The sequence below is a fragment of the Bradysia coprophila genome, unplaced genomic scaffold (assembly GCF_014529535.1).
Source record: "Bradysia coprophila strain Holo2 unplaced genomic scaffold, BU_Bcop_v1 contig_358, whole genome shotgun sequence".
NCBI classification, from domain to species: domain Eukaryota; kingdom Metazoa; phylum Arthropoda; class Insecta; order Diptera; family Sciaridae; genus Bradysia; species Bradysia coprophila.
Genome location: NW_023503616.1, coordinates 2109749 through 2130504, shown reverse-complemented (window position 1 = coordinate 2130504; position 20756 = coordinate 2109749). Strand labels below are relative to the sequence as shown.

The following is a 20756-nucleotide window of genomic DNA, read 5'->3' as shown; positions in this document are numbered from 1 at the left end:
TCATCATCCATCGTTCTAGCTGATTCCTAAAAACGGAAACGTTTTATGTAAACGTTACACAAGGCGTAAACTGTATACACACACTTGGACCGGTTGGCACCCACTATACTCAGTGGCCAATGCAATAAAACAAAAGGTTTTCAGCTCGACTCGTGTGTGTCCAAGTGAGCTGAATATTATAAAATTTTACAACGGGAAAACTTTTTAATGCTATTACATAAACTGGTGGAAAGTCAGTGTTACAATGTTAATAATTTTAAATTAATTTAGTGGTGAGGTAATTGGGGAAAACCAGGGATGTAAGCATGATGTAAGGAATATTTAAATTATTTAAATTTTGTGTGCCATTCGGCAAAGTGGTTGAAATCGATCGGTTGTACATTAACCTTATGCAAACGGCTATTTCATCTGGTGATGCAGTACATGAAGTAAATTATTTGTTATCAATCTGTTAAAAATAGTTGGTTCAAAAGAAGTAATAGATTCGATCTTAGAAAAATGTTTGTGGTGAAAGGATAAGAACGGTCCAGCGTTTCGAATATGAAGCAGGAAACAACAAAGGCTAACAAGTGATTCAATTTTATAGTTAAATAATTTATTTTCAGCTAGTAAGAAATCGGTCAGGGTTCGCAATAACAGGCGTCCTTTGTGTTGCTTCTGATCCACGTTCCGTACCTGTTTACTCTTGAGTATACTCCTGGAAAATTCGGCTTTGCACAACCTAAGTAATTAGGGATTCGATTATTTTCTTTGCTCATATGAATTTGTCAGTGCTCTACCTTCACCCCAGGACACCACACCTACGATTTGATATATGGTGTCGTTTTTTATATGCATCGGTCCGCCGCTATCACCCTTCAGATTATAAAATATTATTACTTAATGTTATCTTCTATAGAGATCAAGTCAATACTATACCTGACACGAGTCTTTTTTCCCTTCCTTAAACCCAGCACAGAGCATGTTTTCGGTGATTCTAGACTCTCCATAACCACTTTTTTTACAATCATCGTTCGATTGAATTGGAACAGTAACTTCCATTAGCGTATCTGAAATGTCGCCATGCTCTGACGTAGCTCCCCAACCTGTTACGATACCCTAAAAATACCCAAAGAAAAATCCTCAGCCCGTTGTGATGTGATGCATGTAAATGACTTACGTCTAGCCCTGTAAAACTTTTTCCGGGCGTTGGAAGACACACTGGTCGCAGAAGAGTGTCGAATTTAACTGTTTCAGTCAATTGCAAAAGAGCTATGTCATTATTGAAGTTAGAGGAAGCATAGCCCGCATGTTTGACAATTCGTTTCACCTGTAACCGACAATAGAATTTTTTTTTGTTTCTCATCCTGTAAATCTGTAAAATTACATTTAGTGTTATCGTTGATGTTCCATCCTTCGTTGATCGATCGTGTTCCAGCAAACGCACACTGATTCTGTCCTTATTGAAGCCACTCACACAATGCGCTGCAGTTAATACATACCCTGACATTAAAAAAAAACAATTAAAACGTTTCCCATTCATCGTTGATTTTTTCTAAATCTACGTACGGTCATTAATTAGTGTACCGCCACAGTAGAATCTACCAGAATACATTAACAATGCCATCCATGGATATTGATTAACTTGTGTCTCTTCGCCACCGACTATTCGATTCTTTGTATTTATTCTGCCACATTCTTGGAACGAAAGTCAGTTAACATAAAAAGTTAATTGCTAGTTTCATCACCTTACTGCAATCATCACATTTTTCCGGTGGCATTAATATCGACGGTTTTTCCGTAGTTGTGAAGCCAAGAAGTCCGGCTATCCATTGAACAAACGGATTACGATCGGTTCCTAATACGGATTCACTGTTGTTTAGAGCGTTATCGCGAATGGTAAGAACATCACTATCGGCTAGTGGTATTGCCCTTGGTATGCGAACTGCGTTTGTTACCTATAATATTTTATTCATTTTTTATTAAATTCTCTTCACTTCATGCTAAAAAGGAGGTGAGAAAACAAAGATTTTGTAATGTGTCATAAAAAAACAAATTACAGTCGACGTCAGTGTAATTTTGACTTCAGCTGTTTTTCAGATGGTCCATTCATGCAAACAAAAGAGCGTATGAAATAGCTACACGCACGCACGCAGGAGGTAGCATTATTTAAAACCGAATAGACATATGAGCTGAGCAGTTTGTGTGAGTGGAACAGCTGAAAAACAGCTGGAGCAAATTCATTTCACTGAGTGAGATGGAAGCCAATGATGAGTAAATTGAGAAAAAAACTGAGCAAATGGAAAACTGCTTATACGATTATGAGCAGTGGCATCCTCCATATCCTTTGTAGACTTTGGAACAGTCTGTTAACATAGTGATTGTACAGTGTATCATCATTCATGAAAAGAATATTTTAGTTATAAGCTTGAATTTTATTGATGAGCCTCATACTGCGATCCATATTGAATTGGGACACCTTCGTCATGTAATTTTAACACATTAAAACTAACTGCACTGATAAAGCAAACTTAATTTTTATAGAATCTTTTGTAAACTCACTCCATTTTCACAGCAACTAAACAGCACCACAAATGCAATTAGAAATCTACCGTTTTTTAACATGCCTAAAAAAATGTTTAAACGTTTCATGCACAGAAAACGTACTCAAAATCACATCATTCAGTCACACACAAAAATTATTTACAAAATTCAATGAAGTTCAAGTACTCAATGCGGTTGAATTAATTCAAATGATGTATTAAACTTCCCATCGGTAGATATTTGCGAACAGTATTATAGTCAATAGACTAGAAGAAGCACGTACCGATGTACCGTTAATACGTATAATGTCTTGCAAATGTTAAACCTGTTTGTATTTTATATTATACGCGGTTCGATTACTTTACTTCTTCGTGTCATATTCGTGGTCACCATACAACTAATTGACCTGCGAGTCTAAGAATCAAAGCATGATATTAACTGATAATCGTCTTTTTCACTTTACCTATTATTTGCCAAGCAAATTATACATTTGCTGGTTGTGTGAAAGAATGCCGATAAAGAATATTAAGCGAGAGTAATTTATTGACAATTTTCTTTCGGTAAAGGTAAAATTGAGAAATGTTCTACCGGTAGTGAAAGTAACAAAATCTACAGTGAATCATAATCATAATTGTACGCTCCACAGTGACTGAAAAATGTTCCGATTAAAACAAATGTTATAGCAAAATCTTCACATCCACTCCAACACATTTAAGCAATCTCAGCATAGCGAAAAGACAAATATCGATATATTGATCGCTTGTAGAATCGACTTGGATCATCATATTATATGCATTTTTAACGTTTAATTGACGAAAATGTAAAATTCAGTTTTAACCTGCGTCTCAACTAGCTAAACGTTGTTTTTGCGCGAATTGAAAGAAACAAATTCCTTCCACCAAAATAATATGGCCTCAAAAATGTATAAGTAATTAACGTCGATATTTGTTAAGTTTTATATTTTTGATTTCACTAATCAATACGCTATCGAATAAACGGATTTTTTTAAAAGTTTTTGAATAAACAAACTGCGTTGTAGAAAACAAATTTATTTTAATTGGTCACTGATATCACGTACACAAAGGGAAAATTCATTCACAATATCTGCTACGATGCATTCAAAATTTTAATTTGTTATAATTTGTTTTACATGTTTGCCCGTTTAGTAGGCCCAAACTTTTCCTCTTAAATTGGGGGCCGTTCACAAAAAACGCACGCGAAAATTATCGAGCTTAATATTTCCCGTCTAAAGCGTATCATAATGCCCCCTTTGAATGGCTCTTTTATATTTTATAGAATCCAATTGATAAAACCTAACTTTCTAGCAGGGCCTAATATTGAGAAATCTTTCACTAAATTTCACAAAACTTCAATAAAAAAAATTCTAAAAATTTAGTGAATTCACTAAATTTTGTGAATTTTTTCAGTGAAGTTTTGTGAAAAATTTCCTAATATTAGGCTCTGTGTTTCTAGAAATGGCTACTTTTCTGTTGTTATTGCTGATGAACTAAGGGAGGTGTTATATGGAGTGGAGAAACATAGTTGACCTGTATTCGTAGACTGGTGGGATTCTATTCACGCCATAAGTGCGCTTTATTATTAGCCTTTGAATTTCGGGTGAATCCACAGCTCTGCTTCTAGCATGAACATCAGAAATATTCGGAGGCTTATGCAATCAAAATAGGCATTGCATTTTCTCGTAAAGATAGGAGTCATGATTTCTTGGTGTGAATAAAAACACACAGCATATGCAATCGTACACGCATACATATTTGAAAATTTGGAGGCTTTTGACGTTGGAAAAATTAGTGTTCGTGCTAGAAGCAGTGGTGAATCACTAGATGAACAAATAAATCGTAATATCAACGCTCTCTGTGAATATTGTGAATTGCCAAAGCACCTAGCAGGGTAATAGAAAAAAATAAAGTAGTACTTTAATCGAAGTATGCGAATATTTCCATACCTTTTTTTTCTTAATGTCATTGCAAAATTACCATTAAGGCTGCTAATGGTATTATTGGTATCAAAATACTACTCTATTTGACGTGTAAAAACCTCTATTACCCTGCTAGGTGCTTTGGAATTGCACACATATACGATGTTACGTTTGGTTGGGGTTTGACACTTTTAATTTTTAATTTTCAGCGGAGTCAAGCTTCAATTTGTGTGAGATTTGACTGACGAAATGACCCTTTAAGACATATAAATGATAACTTCCTTCAGTGAAAGAGAGCAGACAAATTCTCGCTTGACATACTGTTTATTCTAATCTAACTGTTTTAGACAATCGAAGGGCCTTTCCGAAAAATATCAATGCAGGTGAATTAATTTTATCAATTTTTCAATTATTACAATATATTTTGAATGTTTATTGAAATTGAAGTAGTAGAACACAAAAAATAGATACATTGTGGTTTGAAGATGATTCCGTTTTTTCGATGACAAATTATATTAATTGTTAAACTTTGTAACAACATTTCGAATAAGACTCTACAATACTTCCACAGTATCAAAGTATATTGCGAAATTTGTCACTGATTCGGTTCAACACTCTGCTGGCGCTCTTTTCAACTCTATGCATGACTTCTTCGGTTGTGCGTGGTTCTAATACAAACCAGTCAATCGAATTCCGTTTAAATAACCAATTTATTTTGACGGTCACTTTCAAACTGCATCTGATTAGATTCGAATGTTCTGTTGAAAAAATGAATACGTTCACAGTGGATGATATAAATCACGTATTTGGCTCCATCTCCATCAGATATACACTTACGTTCAAAAATGTTGTAAGAAACATGCGGTACCTTGAATGTAACGATGAATTGATTAAGTCCTGGTAGTAAGTTTACATTTTCCGCTGAAAAGAAAACAATTATTTTGAGTGCAGGTGTAGGTATGCAAAGTGAATTTTCATAAAATAAGACTCTGAAACATAATATGCGGCTGAACAAAAAGGGACATTATCATTACTTACACGCTGCAACGTATAAGTGATGAGCCTTTGATATTGAAACACGGTCCGACTCGATTTAATTTTACCGGGCTTTTGGGTTATATTGTTTCAAAAGTTAATTCGGGTTGGGTTCTCGATTTCAATAAAATTTGGACTTATATGACTGGCAAAACTGTTCAGAAACTAGTTTTTCTAAAAATGTACTAGTCCCACAAGTTCGGGGAGGCGCCATTTTAGGTACGACTCCCTTAGTGATCAACTCAGAGGCTTAAATTAACTTCACCACTGGAATATAACCGACGCACGTCAAGCAAAAGTGCTTCCAATGACAGCTGCCAAATAGAATACTAGTTTGTATGAAAAAATATCCAAATTTTTTTACAGTGCGAAAATTTGTTCGATACACTGTCCAGTTTCAGTACTCTATTTAGAGTACCACTCATGCTTGAAATAACTGGAAAATTCAGAAAAGAATTTCTGGTGTGGAAAATTTCCGATAAATATTTGCCTCAGAAATTCAATTCCAGGTTCCATTCAAATTGTTGATGTTAATCACTCAGTATTCAATATTCAAGTTCAATTAATGCAATTGAATATACAGTCGAAGAAATTTAGTTTTCGGGTTTTCCAAAGGTATTAATCTTATTTAACCCACACTTTATCCCACAACAATGGAATCCACAAATTTAAATTTAGTTAACTCAGCGGTCGCAATGACGGCGCTGCAGTCACGATTTCAAAATGTGATATAGGGTGGATAAACTAAATTTTGGTTTTGGTTACATTTTCTCTTGGTTTTTAATTATTACATCAGGCTTCTAAATTAAGAGTAACTTTATGCAATATAAACCGTTTGAGTTTGAAAAAAGATGTTTTGTATCAGTGAACGATATAGGAAAGCGTTCAGTACGTCTCAACATACAAAAGAACGTAAAATATAATTGTACATTTAGCCACCCTACGTCCGTCATCGCTTCTATTGTCTTCAAAAACATATTGTGTGCTTGTCATGATATGTGTCAGACGTTTGTTTATTTATGTGTCTCATCTAAAATGCTGGCCAGCAAAATTTTGATCATTAAATTCAACGGCAAAATTGATCTAAATGTTAAAATAATTGTGAATAATAGTGAAGTTAATGTGGTTTTGTTTTCTCTTCATAAAGGAATTTGCATCAGTTCGATGTAAAGTGCGGAGCACCATTAGAAAAAAAACTTGTCGCTGAAGAATGATCAAAAAGTTGCTGGACGCAGTAGCTACAATTAATGCTTTGCAGGATATAGAATAAAAATTAGAGAAACACCAAGAGCCGTCCATTTGAAATCTTCACAATCATCATTTCAACTAAAGGCTTTTTTTTAAACGAAACGCAGATTCGGAACATTCTTTTTCGCCAAATTACAATTTGGCATAGGAAATCAATTCAACTCTTTGTATAAGTGAAGCTCATGATTGAGCTCAATCATGAAAACAGAATCTGGTCAGGAATAAGATAAGAATATGAATATATGACGAACTTCAAAGTTCCTGATTTATAATCCTGAGATGCCTGCTCATGCAATTATGCGATTTACGATTTCCAAAGAATTTTAATATCAACTTTTAGACAAAATAACAATTTCCAAGTCTGTTTTCTATTTGATTTATTTGATGTATTTCGGACCTCGTTCTAGGATAATAAAATTTTCTGTGGATTATTTGTAACTTCATGAAAATATTAAGATGGAAAACCTCAGAAACATTCACATAAAAATTATGCTTTCCTAACTAATGTTGAAATAGCCTTTTTGCACTCATTAGGAACTTAGGAAAATAACTACTGGTCGAGACGGTTTACTTGTAGTCCGAAATTATATTTTGGCTTCGTAGAACACAGATAAACACAAGAGAGAGAGGAATTATATTATATGCAGTACATACTGTCCCGCAATGAAAGTAGATAAGTAGGTATGGCCAGTCCATACAAGTCGGAGCACATACGGATTTGCATGGCGCCACCTCAAACTAACTCATTTTCTAGGAAATTCTGGAAATTTGCACTAGAAATGAGTTTGTTTGAGGTGGCGCCATGCAAATCCGTATGTGCTCCAGCTAGAACAAATTTGAACGTTTGGCCATATCTATCTATTTACTTTCATTGCTGTCCCGTACAATCTTTTTCTAAATAAAAGTTATAGTCAAATCGACAATATTGTATTATTTGGCGATTTGTCATATTTTGGAGTTTCTTCACACTTTGACGATTTTTCTTGACAATTCATCATATTTAGTTGATTTGTTAAATCATCAAGAAAAGTCTCAGAAGTGTGAAGAAACGCCATAAAGACAAATTTTCAATTCTCTATGATCTTGGAGTTTCTTTACTCTTTGGCGATATTTCTTGGTTTTTCTTCACATTATGGCGATTTTTCTTGTTGATTTAACAAATCAACCATAAGAGGTTCCGAGCCTACGCTGAAATTGTAGCCTACATTTCTGCGTTTCGAAATTTTTGATCGCTGATATCTTTTTACGAGAGCCCTTTTTGAAAAATGTACGACCACATTTTCGAGTAAAAATATGTCAGCTTTGAATAAAAAATAAAATTGTCTGTGAAAGTTCCATGTGCTTTGAGAAAAGTGAACCTTTGATGCAAATTTGGGGCATCGGTACAGTTTTCTCAAAGCACATGGAACTTTCACAGACAATTTTATTTTTTATTCAAAGCTGACATATTTTTACTCGAAAATGTGGTCGTCCATTTTTCAAAAAGGGCTATCGTAAAAAGATATCAGCGATCAAAAATTTCGAAACGCAGAAATGTAGGCTACAATTTCAGCGTAGGCTCGGAACCTCATAATGATGAATTGCCAAGAAAAATCGATAGTGTGAAGAGAAGAAGAGAAAAATCGCCAGAGTGTGAGGAAACGCCAAAGTGTAAAAATACGTTTTTGAAATGTCTCTACATTATCTTTCGTAAAATGATAGTGTCCTCGGGATCTTTCGTTAAAGTATGAATTCCCTAGGATCGAACAAGATGCCGTTACCTGACGTAAAATAAGAGTTTCCTTAGGATCGAACCAGGCAGCATTTAGTAACTTTTATAAAAGGATAGATTCACTAGCTTCGAACAAATAACGCCTTTTAGATAAATTTCGTAAAAGGATAAATTTCCAAGGATTTGTTTAATCACCACGAAGAATCGCCAAAGGGTGAAGAAACGCAACAAAGACAAATTTAGCATTCTTTGTTTTTCCCGGCGTTTCTTCATCCCTTGCCAATTTTTTATTTTTGGTGATTCTTCGTGGGAATCATGATTAATGACGGCTACGAACTTTAGCGAAAACGAATGAGATGTTCCGATCCGAATCTGCGAGCGAACTTCCGTTTCGTTAAAAAAAAACCTTTAGTTGAAATGATGATGAAGATTTCAAATGGACGGCTCTTGGTGTTTCTCTAATTTCGATTCTATATCCTGCAAAGCATTAATTGTAGCTACTGCGTCCAGCAACTTTTTGATCATTCTTCAGCGACAAGTTTTTTTTCTAATGGTGCTCCACACTTTACATCGAACTGATGCAAATTCCTTTATGAAGAGAAAACAAAACCACATTAACTTCACTATTATTCACAATTATTTTAACATTTAGATCAATTTGGCCGTTGAATTTAATGATCAAAATTTTGCTGGCCAGCATTTTAGATGAGACACATAAATAAACAAACGTCTGACACATATCATGACAAGCACACAATATGTTTTTGAAGACAATAGAAGCGATGACGGACGTAGGGTGGCTAAATGTACAATTATATTTTACGTTCTTTTGTATGTTGAGACGTACTGAACGCTTTCCTATACCGTTCACTGATACAAAACATCTTTTTTCAAACTCAAACGGTTTATATTGCATAAAGGTACTCTTAATTTAGAAGCCTGATGTAATAATTAAAAACCAAGAGAAAATGTAACCAAAACCAAAATTTAGTTTATCCACCCTATATCACATTTTGAAATCGCAGCGCTGTCATTGTGACCGTTGTGTTAACTAAATTTAAATTTGTGGATTCCATTGTGTGGGTTAAATAAGATTAATACCTTTGGAAAACCCGAAATCTAAATTTCCTCGACTGTACTACAAACAATTTCTATAACGAGTAGACGAGAAAAATACAGTTTAAACGAGCCATCAGAACAGTCGGAGCGTTTGCTGCGACTGAGCCCCGTACAAACCCGTATATCTATTGCGTACGTGACCCTAGTGCGTCTGTCACCCTACTTTGACCGTAAGCCTATGCGCCGGTTAAAGTAGTTAAAGTAAAATTATTATGTAATTTGTACATCTTAGAAATTGCGCATAGCGCAATTACGAAGCCCCGTACGACGTTCCTCTCAAATAAAACAAAAATTTCAAATAGCCCTAAAATTTTAATTTATTGAGTATAAATACACATAGGGCCTAGTATCGGCCTCAGTCCGAGGATCCAATTTTTTTTTTTCAACTACATTCTATTCGGCCTTTGATTACCTTCCAAATGAAACAAAAATTACGAAAAACGGATGAAATTTGCTCGAGTTATATGTAAAATACACATAGGGCCCTAGTAGCGGCCTTAGTCCAAGGACCCAAATTTAACTTTTTTTTCAACAACATTCTATTCGGCTTTTGATTACCTTCCAAATGAAACAAAAATTACGAAAAACGGATGAAATTTGCTCGAGTTATATGTAAAATACACATAGGGCCCTAGTAGCGGCCTCAGTCCAAGGACCCAAATTTAATTTTTTTTTTCAACAACATTCTATTCGGTGTTCGATTATCTTTCAAATGAAACAAAAATTACGAAAAACGGATGAAATTTACTCGAGTTGTATGTAAAATACGCATAGGGCCCTAGTAGCGGCCTTAGTCCGAGGACCCAAATTTAATTTTTTTTTCAACAACATTCTATTCGGCTTTCGATTACCTTCCAAATGACACAAAAGTTACGAAAAACGAATGAAATTTACTCGAGTTCTATGTAAAATACACATATGGCCCTAGTAGCTTTTCACTTCTAAGGCCCTAACTCACGGTCCACTCACCCAATTTTAAAAAACTTTTTTTTCCTGGATTGGTATTGACAATACCTATCATTTGCCGTGTCATTTACATTTCCATCGTTTATTTTGCCATAAATATCACCAAAAGACCTTAAATCACTTAGGTGGCCCTAACTCACGAAGGGCCGACCCGAATATGCCCATCTTCGAACTTAGCCTCACTATTTTGACTATCTTTCAGGGAAAAAAAAAATCGGATTTGATTTACTCAAGATATCGACGTGACGGACAGACGGACAGACGGACAGACGGCCCAAATTTTTATTGCGGATTCGTCATCTATGAACATAGGCAAACACTTTGCCCTCACCGTCTGCTTCGAATTCCATCAATTACACACGGCATCGTAATCCTATAAGCCCCTTCGTACTTCGTACGGGGCTAAAAAAAACTCTTCAACAATATCTGTAGAGCCGCTTGCATAGTCCCAATACTCTCTTTAGCAAACAAACTCTCAGCTCTCTGTGTCAAATTCACACCTTATTTCTTTGTATTCTACAATAGGGTGTAGCGGTTTTTACAAAATGTGTTAGTTCTTTTAAGGCTCAGCCGGAAATCCACTCAGCTGGTCCATCTGATCATTTTATGGAAGAAAAAAAATTTACAACTTTTAATTTTGTGCTGCCGCCAGATCGATTTTCGAAAATTTCGTCGTTTTCGGTCCATGTCACATATATCGATTTTTTACGGTGGGCTCAGTGTACATAAAAAGTTGAGTCAACATGGTAATCTAATCTCCAGGCTTCACAGCTTATTTTATAAAAAAGATCAAGTCTAAAAAAATATTTTTTGAGTTCATGACTGATTGTCAAAGTTCCCGATGGTGATTTTGAGACTTTAATCTCGCCACAAAATTTGATGAAAATGTGCAAAAATGTAAATTAAACTTTAAATATGCTAAATGGACCGTGTTGAGTCAAATATAACATCTGATTTGATTTGGGACACCTAAATTTGATATTTACCTGACAAAAAGTTGTGTTTTTGGTACATGGAATATTGGTGGCGAAAGTCGAATTACCTCAAATCAATAATTTTTTAGCTTATAATGTATTCCCAGGTTCTGACAATGCGAAACCTTCAATTTTAAGCGTTTTCTGAGCTAATTTACGTACTGTTGACAAGTTCTAGAGCCAGTAGCTACGTCTCGTTACATTTTCAAATTTTAATGTATTTAATGTTGTAAATTAGCTCAGAAAACGCTTAAAATTGAAGGTTTCGCATTGTCAGAACCTGGGAATACATTATAAGCTAAAAAATTATTGATTTGAGGTAATTCGACTTTCGCCACCAATATTCCATGTACCAAAAACACAACTTTTTGTCAGGTAAATATGCAAACCGCACCAATGCATCTGCGGCGAAATGGTCGATCCCAAGGGTTACCACGCACTCACTTGTAACAAGACGAAGGGTAAATACGATCAACATGCCGAAATAAACAAAATATTTTCGATGGCCTTCAGTTCAGCGGGTGTTCCCACCGACCTTGAACCTTATGGACTCTCTCGTCGTGATGGCAAAAGACCAGACGGTTTAACGTGCTATCCTTGGAGCAGTGGTAGATCTTTAATATGGGACGTTACCGTGGTCAATACAACCGCTTCTTCCTATTTGAACCTGACATCGGCGCAATGTGGATCTGCGGCTGACCAAGCTGAGCGAGCTAAGCACAATAATTACTTAGACCTCAAACAACACTATGACTTCACGCCACTAGCTTTCGAAAATTTTGGCGCCGTCGGGCCCGAAACACAAATTTTCCTCAAGAAGTTGGGTAACCTTATGAAGAAGAAGACAGGCGAGAATAGATCGCTCGATTTCCTCTTGCAGCGCATTTCAATAGCGATTCAGAGGGGCAACTCCTGCAGCATCCGTGATACTTTCGGTGATATTAACTTAGAAAACAATGTATTTATGTAAAATGTGATGAATGAATAATAATAATAAAAAAAAAAAAAATTTAGGTGTCCCAAATCAAATCAGATGTTATATTTGACTCAACGCGGTCCATTTAGCATATTTAAAGTTTAATTTACATTTTTGCACATTTTCATCAAATTTTGTGGCGAGATTAAAGTCTCAAAATCACCATCGGGAACTTTGACAATCAGTCATGAACTCAAAAAATATTTTTTTAGACTTGATCTTTTTTATAAAATAAGCTGTGAAGCCTGGAGATTAGATTACCATGTTGACTCAACTTTTTATGTACACTGAGCCCACCGTAAAAAATCGATATATGTGACATGGACCGAAAACGACGAAATTTTCGAAAATCGATCTGGCGGCAGCACAAAATTAAAAGTTGTAAATTTTTTTTCTTCCATAAAATGATCAGATGGACCAGCTGAGTGGATTTCCGGCTGAGCCTTAAAAGAACTAACACATATTGTAAAAACCGCTACACCCTATTCTACGAACACTATTCTCTATTTTGACTGACTACGCTGTAATATGCATGTAAATTCCAAAGGCTACTGGATTCTTTCACCACCTTAATAAAAGTAGTTTTGTTGCTAGAGAGGGTATTGATAGTCCCAATGTTAAAATATCGCACTAATTTATTGCTATTCGTAATCATATAAAAACATCGATTCAAAGAATCGTCATAGCAACTCAACTGCTTCGCCCACCTTTGATATTTTTCTCATCTAATATAATATTATATCGATGGTTCACAATAACATTGAATTGCAATTATCACTTCTACGATCATACGACATGCAAAATATTTGAACTTCCAAAAAGGAAATTGACGCAAAAACCAATATATTAAAAGCTGACAAAGCTCAAGCACAGTTCCACTGACCTTTTTCACCAATACGATAGTCCCACTGATCTGTATCTTTTCGTGAGATTCGTTTCCTTGCAATTTCGTACACTCGAAAATATTCGACACTCTTACTTTTGAACGGACAACGAAATCGGGCCCGCACATATTTACAATTGATGTTGAATTTGCTCCTCACATTAATTTTACAAGTGACTATGTCACCAGGTGAGTAAAGTCTGTGCGGATGATCGAAAAACGCTTCGATATCGAGGAACATGATCAAGCAAGATGATCGTCTTAGCACACTTAACTATATTCCCAATCGCCTTTGTTTACAAACTGATCATTACAGTCGCTTGCATGAATAGTGTAGCCGCGTGTAAGAGATTCGTACCATTTATGATTTAAATGAATGATGAACTCATTGCTTTAAAATTAATTTTAGTCATTGCCAATGGATTTGTTGTTAGTTTCTAACTGGTTTTGTGTTTTTTACCTTAAAAATTTTTGTTTTCATTTTTTCTATGGTCAACAAGTGAATATATGTGAAATTGTGATTGACGCCTTCTTCAATGGAGCATATATCTATACATCAGAGCTAACAGTAGATAACGATTTTTTTTCAAGCGTAACATACGATAGGCCGCTCACGGTGTACTTCCTTACATTCATCAAAACTCTTCGTTTAAAAAAGTCCTACATCACCAGGTTTCTTCTAAGTCTGAGCACAGCCAAGTTGATAGTGCTTGCTGGAACTCTTACGCAGGAAATATACGCGACTTAATAACCACATGAACAAGACAGATGTGGTCTACTTGTAGAAGATGCGGCTATTAACCAGAAACAGCGAGGCATTTTATATTTGGATCTGTCCGGTTTTAAAGAACCTCAGAACAAAGCATTCATGCGATTTTTATATTACGCCTGAAGAGCAATTGGAATTAGATTCAACTAAAATGGTGTCTACCTTGACCGAGAGCAAATGGCAAACTGTACCCGAAGGATGAGACTGAAAGTTGATAAAGCACCATGGGCGCCCAACGAAGATGGCTCGGTCAACAACCAAACAAACGGCAAATTCAACAGATAGAAAAACGAAGACTTTTAGCTCCTCGTACCTAAGTGATATCGAACCAACTGATAATATGCAAACTATTCAAGGGCTGTTGTCCTCTTCACTTCAAAGGTAAAAAACCTTTGACCAAAAAGGAAAAGGAAACAGGAGATTGTTGATGTATTGAACACAGGACTGTTGTTTATAATCTTGGCTCTCAAGGTCCTACTGAACCTGAATACGTTTGAAACTGCATATGCCTCTGTGACTTAGTCAACCTCGCGATACTGTTCTCTTAAAATGAACACGTCCACATAGCCATCATAAAACTGTAAACTATTGCTGAATCTTTTCAACTACACATATCATTCTCAACTCACCTTCACTTGAACTGAAAACGTTTTGATATAAATACAAACCCAGCAGGTGAGAATCTTTTATAATCACATACCTTTAACGCGGATACGACTATGTGACTCACCTTTGTGAACGCTATGACGTTGCTCCACTTTCTTTATAAAAAAATTGTGTGTGTGACCTTTCAAATAAGTATTGCAAATGAATAGTCACCGTATTAAGGGTGCGTGTAATCCGTCATACACACCGCGTATTTATAAAATGCAAACAACAGGGATCTGCTCTAAGTGCCCGTATTTTTAAATTTGATGTTGGCAACGGTCCCAGGAAACAGCAAGCTGGAAGATGAAATGCTGTATGTGCAAGAAATAAGCATTTACTGCGGTCTATAATGCACGACTAAATCGTCTGAAAATAAAACAAAGGAAAAAGCTAAAATTTGATTGTCCTGTCCTTACAAAATGAAATTCAAACACAGCACTGCTGTGGTTCTGTCTTTGTCAAGTCATGTTATCTTCCTAGACTATCTTCCTAGAACGGCAAAAAATAACAAAATACAGCCATGAACACCTAAAAGATTGATAACTCGACGGCACTTTTATCTGTTAATGACTGTACGTATGGTTCTAATTGTGAAACGTTTCTTCATTTGTTTAATTTGGGGCAGTTCCCAAGGCTTCAGTTTTATAGTTTGTATTAAAAAGTTTAACAACCCTCGAACTTTTATTAGGCGAATTAGGTAAGTGAAAAAGTAAACAGTGTATGGCCAGCTCATCGACAATTACATTGTTATCTATTGGTTAGTACAACCAACTGTTGCATTAAAACAAAACAAAAGCTATTTATGATTGTACACCGAAAAACTATTGGCTGGACACAGAAAACAGATACTTGTTAATCATCAAAGAGATTAACACTTGCAATAATAATAGACTTATTAATTAAAGTATTTAGCGGGGAGCCAAAAATAGATCTATTGTTTTGTCAATCGTGCTCGCAGTTTAGCATTCGATTTAATTGGAAACATACTTACGCTAAATGCTCCGTTGAACTTTGTCATCCAAATAATTATCAATATTAATGGTAACGTGGTATACGTGTTATAAATGCTGATTCATGCAGTCAGAAAAATAACAACAATTACGCACCAATGTTTGTGTGAGGTGATTAGATGCTGACCGATGACGGAAAATGGAAACACGGAAACCTATTTTAGTGTAATTATTGTCTTATGAATCTGATTAAAGTTGTTGCCATTTATAGCCGAATAGGGTTTTGTTATATTTTGATATGTACTTGTAAAGGGAAACTCTATGATTATAGTATGTTTCGTTACAAGTGTACTAGGCCCACGCTTTCCATACGAGCGGAGTGAGTAATAAAATTTAGCAACATTATAAGGTAAGCGAGGTAGTAGCTGACCGGCTAAGCAATTTTTCAACTTTGGTCATCAGTATCTCAGGATGATTTCGATGAAGCTAAGATTTTCCTTCGTCAGAATTTAATTTGATCTGTTCCCATTCCGTAGAATATCAGAAATATTGACAATTAATTAATTTTTATTGTAAAAAACTGATTTTACTGAAGCACTGTTTTTGATGCAGTAGCTGACCACTAACTGACCAGTCTTGTTGCAGTAGTTGACCGCTACAAAATTAAGACATTTTTCACATTTTTCGCAATAATTTCGCATTATTCGACACATTTTCACTCTTAATTCACTGATATTAACCAATTTCAATGATAAAAACTCATAAAAACACAAAATATCAACGAATTTTAATCACATCATTTTGTACACAACAATGCACATGAAAGGTGAATTTGTCACATGAAGAAAAATGTACTGAATTTGGTGCGGTCAACTACACAAACATGGCATATTTTTGATGCAATGTTTTGACCACCATGTAATTAATCAAATATTAACTTTTAGACGCTATTTATGTGAATAATATTAATTTTCGAACTATTTACTACCTAAAAACACCAAAACTTTGTCCATTAATAATTCTTTTGTCAATAAAAACCTTAAATTAGACCACACCGATCTTACGATTTTCTTAAGAAATGTGCAACTTTGTACCGAGATGGTGCACTGGTTTCATTTTATGGTTTTATCAAATAAGTAAACATAATAATCGCATTATTTTCATGAAAAAATTAATCTTTAGGCTCTAAAGATTAATTAGAACGTTAATTTGCGTATTTTCATTTGTAATTATTTTCCAAAACTGATAAATAATGTAGCTGGTCAGGTACACCTGCACGGTCAGCTATACCCTCGCTTACCTTAAGCGAAATTATGAATGTCGAGCGTCTCCTGGAAGTAATGGCGTAAAATATAGGACGACATTTTCGATTTCGAATTGACGAAACACGTCTACTCTAACACATTAAGCAAAATAAAAACGCAAAAGCAAAACGATTCGTACCAAAACGAACATAAATTTGATTGAATCAACTTTGTTGTCGAAATTTTACAATTCTGCAATTTAATTATGACTCATGTTTTCCTTCCAAAAATCATTTATCAAACAGTTGTTATACCAATGGTACAATTTCGTAGATAAAAATCTTATTTTCAGCTTGCAACACCACAATTCGTAAAAGATTGTTCGTCTTTATTTTCCACATTTTTGTCGTTTTCCTATTTTCGACGATTTAAATCAAAAGTGTTGAAAAGTTTCTCTTTGCTTATATCCTCCGTACAAAATGTGTTATATACCTAACGTTCGAAGGGTGAAGAAAAAAAAAAGAAAATCAATTTTCGGATGTTACACAGCGATCAAAGATAAAGTTTGCCAAGGTTAGAGTGAATGAAAAGCGTTGACTTTCTCAAAAGGGACATATTTGCTGGGTATTTGAAGTCAAGGCACGTTTTGCTGTGCGGTTAATTTTTTTTTAATTCAAAAAATTTTATTTTGAAATTCAATTTATGGAGTAGATAAGGGTTCTTTTGAGAAAAAGTATAATTTGATTGAATTTTGTAATTCGAAGGCGAGCAAGTTTGACAGCGATTGAGTACTTAATTTGAAGAAAAAGTTACTGTATAATATTTTTGGTAAATGTTCATCCGGTAATTTCGAACTCTGTTTAGATTGAATTTACAATTAATCTGGTAGAATTAATCCAGAACAAGCTACTTAAATATGAACCAAGAACCAGATGTCCAGTCCATATGTACGTGGAAATGATTATAAAGTCAGAGTAAATCCCGATTTTAACAGCACGTTTGACGAGAGTGCAAATAAGTATTTCTAGCATCTAAATTGAGCGATAATTTGATTGGTCCACAATCTTTTTGTCACCAAATTTTCACGTGAGAGGTGCTAATTGAAACCTTTGTTGTATATATACTACCAGCAATCGCACTTTGAATGGTCCAGTGGTATATGAAAACTTACCAAGTGTGTTTGTTTCGTACATTTTCTTTTCAAGATTTACTTGTAAAATTGGTTTCGTGATATTAACCACACGTGTGGGTAAACAAGTGTGCTTTCAAAATGTGCTATCAGAATCAGGTTAGTGTACAGAAGCATTTATTCAATTAAACAGACGTAAAGCAAATCAATCGACCTAGGTATTGGTAGCAAGCATTTACAGCTTTTTTTTTAATTCCAGATGTTCGTTTCGTGTGTTCTATGTTGCTTGCTTCAACTTTTCACGGTTACGTATGGATTTGATTTGAATCAATTAGAAACGAAAACTGTTAATCATCGAATTAAAAGAGACGGTGGAATTATTGCATTTCGTCCATTGTTCGTTTACAGACAACAGCAAAAAGAAAAACAAGCCAAATGGAAGTTAGAAGAAGAGCAGAAACTTCAGAAACAACTTCAGCAATATCTTCTGGCACAGAATCATCAAAATTCAATTGTCGATTATTATTCTAAGTATCCAGTGAACGCAGGAAAAGTGGATACATACAGGCCAACGTATCCATATCCAGCATATCCCAGTTATCAGCCTATTTCAACTTACCAAAGCAATGCAGCCAATCAGCAAAACGCATACGGAAATTATCCTACAGTCAGTGGTTCATATTTAACTAACGGAGGCTTTTATGCCAATCAACAAGACTCTCTATACAATAATTATGACGATTTTACATACTCCAAATAACAATGACAATCTGCCTGTTTAGGCGAAAAAAGTGAGTGATTCTTTTTGACAAAGCTTTCGGGAGCTTCAAGCTCCTTTTTGAATTTGAATGGAAACGTTGGACTTTCTAGTACAGTTTCAAAAGTCTCTAAACTCGGAAAAACGACTCAAAGCTAAGAGAAAAGAAATGACGGTTGTATAAGCCTAACACGGCAGAATTGGACATTGTTTTATTATTTCATCATATAATATTATAGGGCATCTGATGGTCCTTTTAATGGGTGAGATAAAATCTAATAAAACTATTTTTAGTGTTTATATAATTAAGATTATAAAAAGATTATCCGATACCATTGTTGTACAATTGGCCAATAATCAAAATTTTGGTTAAAAAAATTAATAAAAAATAATAAAAAATTGTCTGGCTACGCTACACCCATTTTGGAAAGAAGACATTCTTTATACTCCGATTCTCGGCCATAGATCGATTTCTGCACTCGAATAATGAGCTCAAATATTTGCACTGAATTTGTGAATCGAAAACGCAATCTCTTAATAGTAGAGTTATGAATACATAATTGACTATGTAAACCTAAGAATTATACGAATATTAGTTCAAATTTCTTTACCCTGCATTTATCTTCGTTTGCATAACGCTCCAATGGGAACGTTTTACATTTTTATAGTTTATGTGAGGGTAATAGAGTGTGTGATGAAAAAATTTTCTTTAATATTTCTAACGAAAAATCAAACAGAAGTCGGGGATAACTTGAAATATCTCTGGATAGCATACAAACACACTAAAAGCCGTCATTTTCGGATTTAATAAAACCAAAGCGGAAATTGATCTTCATAAAAGTGTTGACGATTTACACTCAATGTTTTTGACTAATCCTTGCATTTTTGGACCACAGATCAGTTAAATTTACCTGTTTTCTTTTGCTATACGTGAACAGTGAAAACTATAAATTGGTTGTGACCAAGCTCAATAAAACGCCTGTAAAAGAATATTAGAGCCAAGACCAGAATAATAGAAATGTCTTGATGTGCCAAAAAGGAGCTCTAAGCGTTTACGGTCAATTTGGTTAAACCATTTGGTTGTCGATGATCATTATTTTCTCATCGGTTCGGTTCCCGACCAAAGCCGAGCAGAAAATTCATCTCTGAATTTACGGTAAATGATGTTCGAACTGACTCTTATTATCATGGTGAAGAAGAAACATCTGATTTATGGTCCACATGGAATATGTGAGGGATGCGGTAAACCGTACCATAAAAGTGAAACATCGAATGAATATATATAAAAATTTACATCTCCAGAAACCTGATGTGACTTCATAATCGCAGTTATAGTGAAACTTAGACAATAAAAAAAGCAAACATTTTATGTTTTACTTTCTTTTATATTCATCCTTAAAGTATAGTGCTTTGCAATAAAAGTAAGCCATAAAGTGAAAATATAGAGTCTCGCTGAAGAGAGCAGAGCGAGTTTGAGAGGATGGGGATGTGCTGAGGTACTGTTTATAAATAATGTGGGTTGTTACGTGGTGAAGATAACGCAGACAATTTATTTTTCAATTGAAATTTATGCGGCTTGGAAAATATTTATTGATTTTGCTTTATTCTGTAGAGGTGCAATGAATAAAAACTTGATTTCAGGATCCATTCAGTAAAAAAAATAGATTTGCTCTTTGCGTGAGAAAACTATCGTCGTTGAATAGTTTTTAAATAATGATAAAAAAATCATTAATAAATACCTACGTAGATCATATCTGTTCTGCCACACAATTATTCTTTTGCTTGCATCTGTAACATAAAAACTAAATCCACACATAATTGGAGTTGCACAGAAATCTTTCATTTTCCATCATGTGTTCTCATTAGAACAAAGAAACGATTTCATTGT

The 20756-nt window shown here is 34.9% G+C and overlaps 3 protein-coding genes across 3 annotated transcripts; 1 reads left to right on the top strand and 2 right to left on the bottom strand.

Annotated features, from left to right (window-relative positions):
* Nucleotides 1-573: 573 nt before the first annotated feature.
* LOC119081793 (trypsin-1-like) lies at nt 574-3054 on the bottom strand. Its single transcript, XM_037191003.1, has 8 exons — nt 2542-3054; nt 1733-1937; nt 1549-1677; nt 1367-1482; nt 1160-1309; nt 919-1098; nt 780-855; nt 574-721 (listed from the first exon to the last, which is right to left on the bottom strand). The coding sequence occupies exons 1-8, from the start codon at nt 2629-2631 to the stop codon at nt 621-623; spliced, it is 1047 nt and encodes a 348-aa protein (XP_037046898.1). The 5' UTR covers nt 2632-3054; the 3' UTR covers nt 574-620.
* Nucleotides 3055-4867: 1813 nt separating this feature from the next.
* Nucleotides 4868-13713, bottom strand: LOC119081833. Its single transcript, XM_037191071.1, has 3 exons — nt 13372-13713; nt 5297-5380; nt 4868-5217 (listed from the first exon to the last, which is right to left on the bottom strand). The coding sequence occupies exons 1-3, from the start codon at nt 13610-13612 to the stop codon at nt 5033-5035; spliced, it is 510 nt and encodes a 169-aa protein (XP_037046966.1). The 5' UTR covers nt 13613-13713; the 3' UTR covers nt 4868-5032.
* A 4418-nt stretch (nt 13714-18131) lies between these two features.
* LOC119081832 lies at nt 18132-19187 on the top strand. Its single transcript, XM_037191070.1, has 2 exons — nt 18132-18270; nt 18371-19187. Exons 1-2 carry the CDS (start codon nt 18253-18255, stop codon nt 18869-18871), a joined length of 519 nt encoding a protein of 172 aa, XP_037046965.1. The 5' UTR covers nt 18132-18252; the 3' UTR covers nt 18872-19187.
* The last annotated feature ends 1569 nt before the right edge of the window (nt 19188-20756 follow it).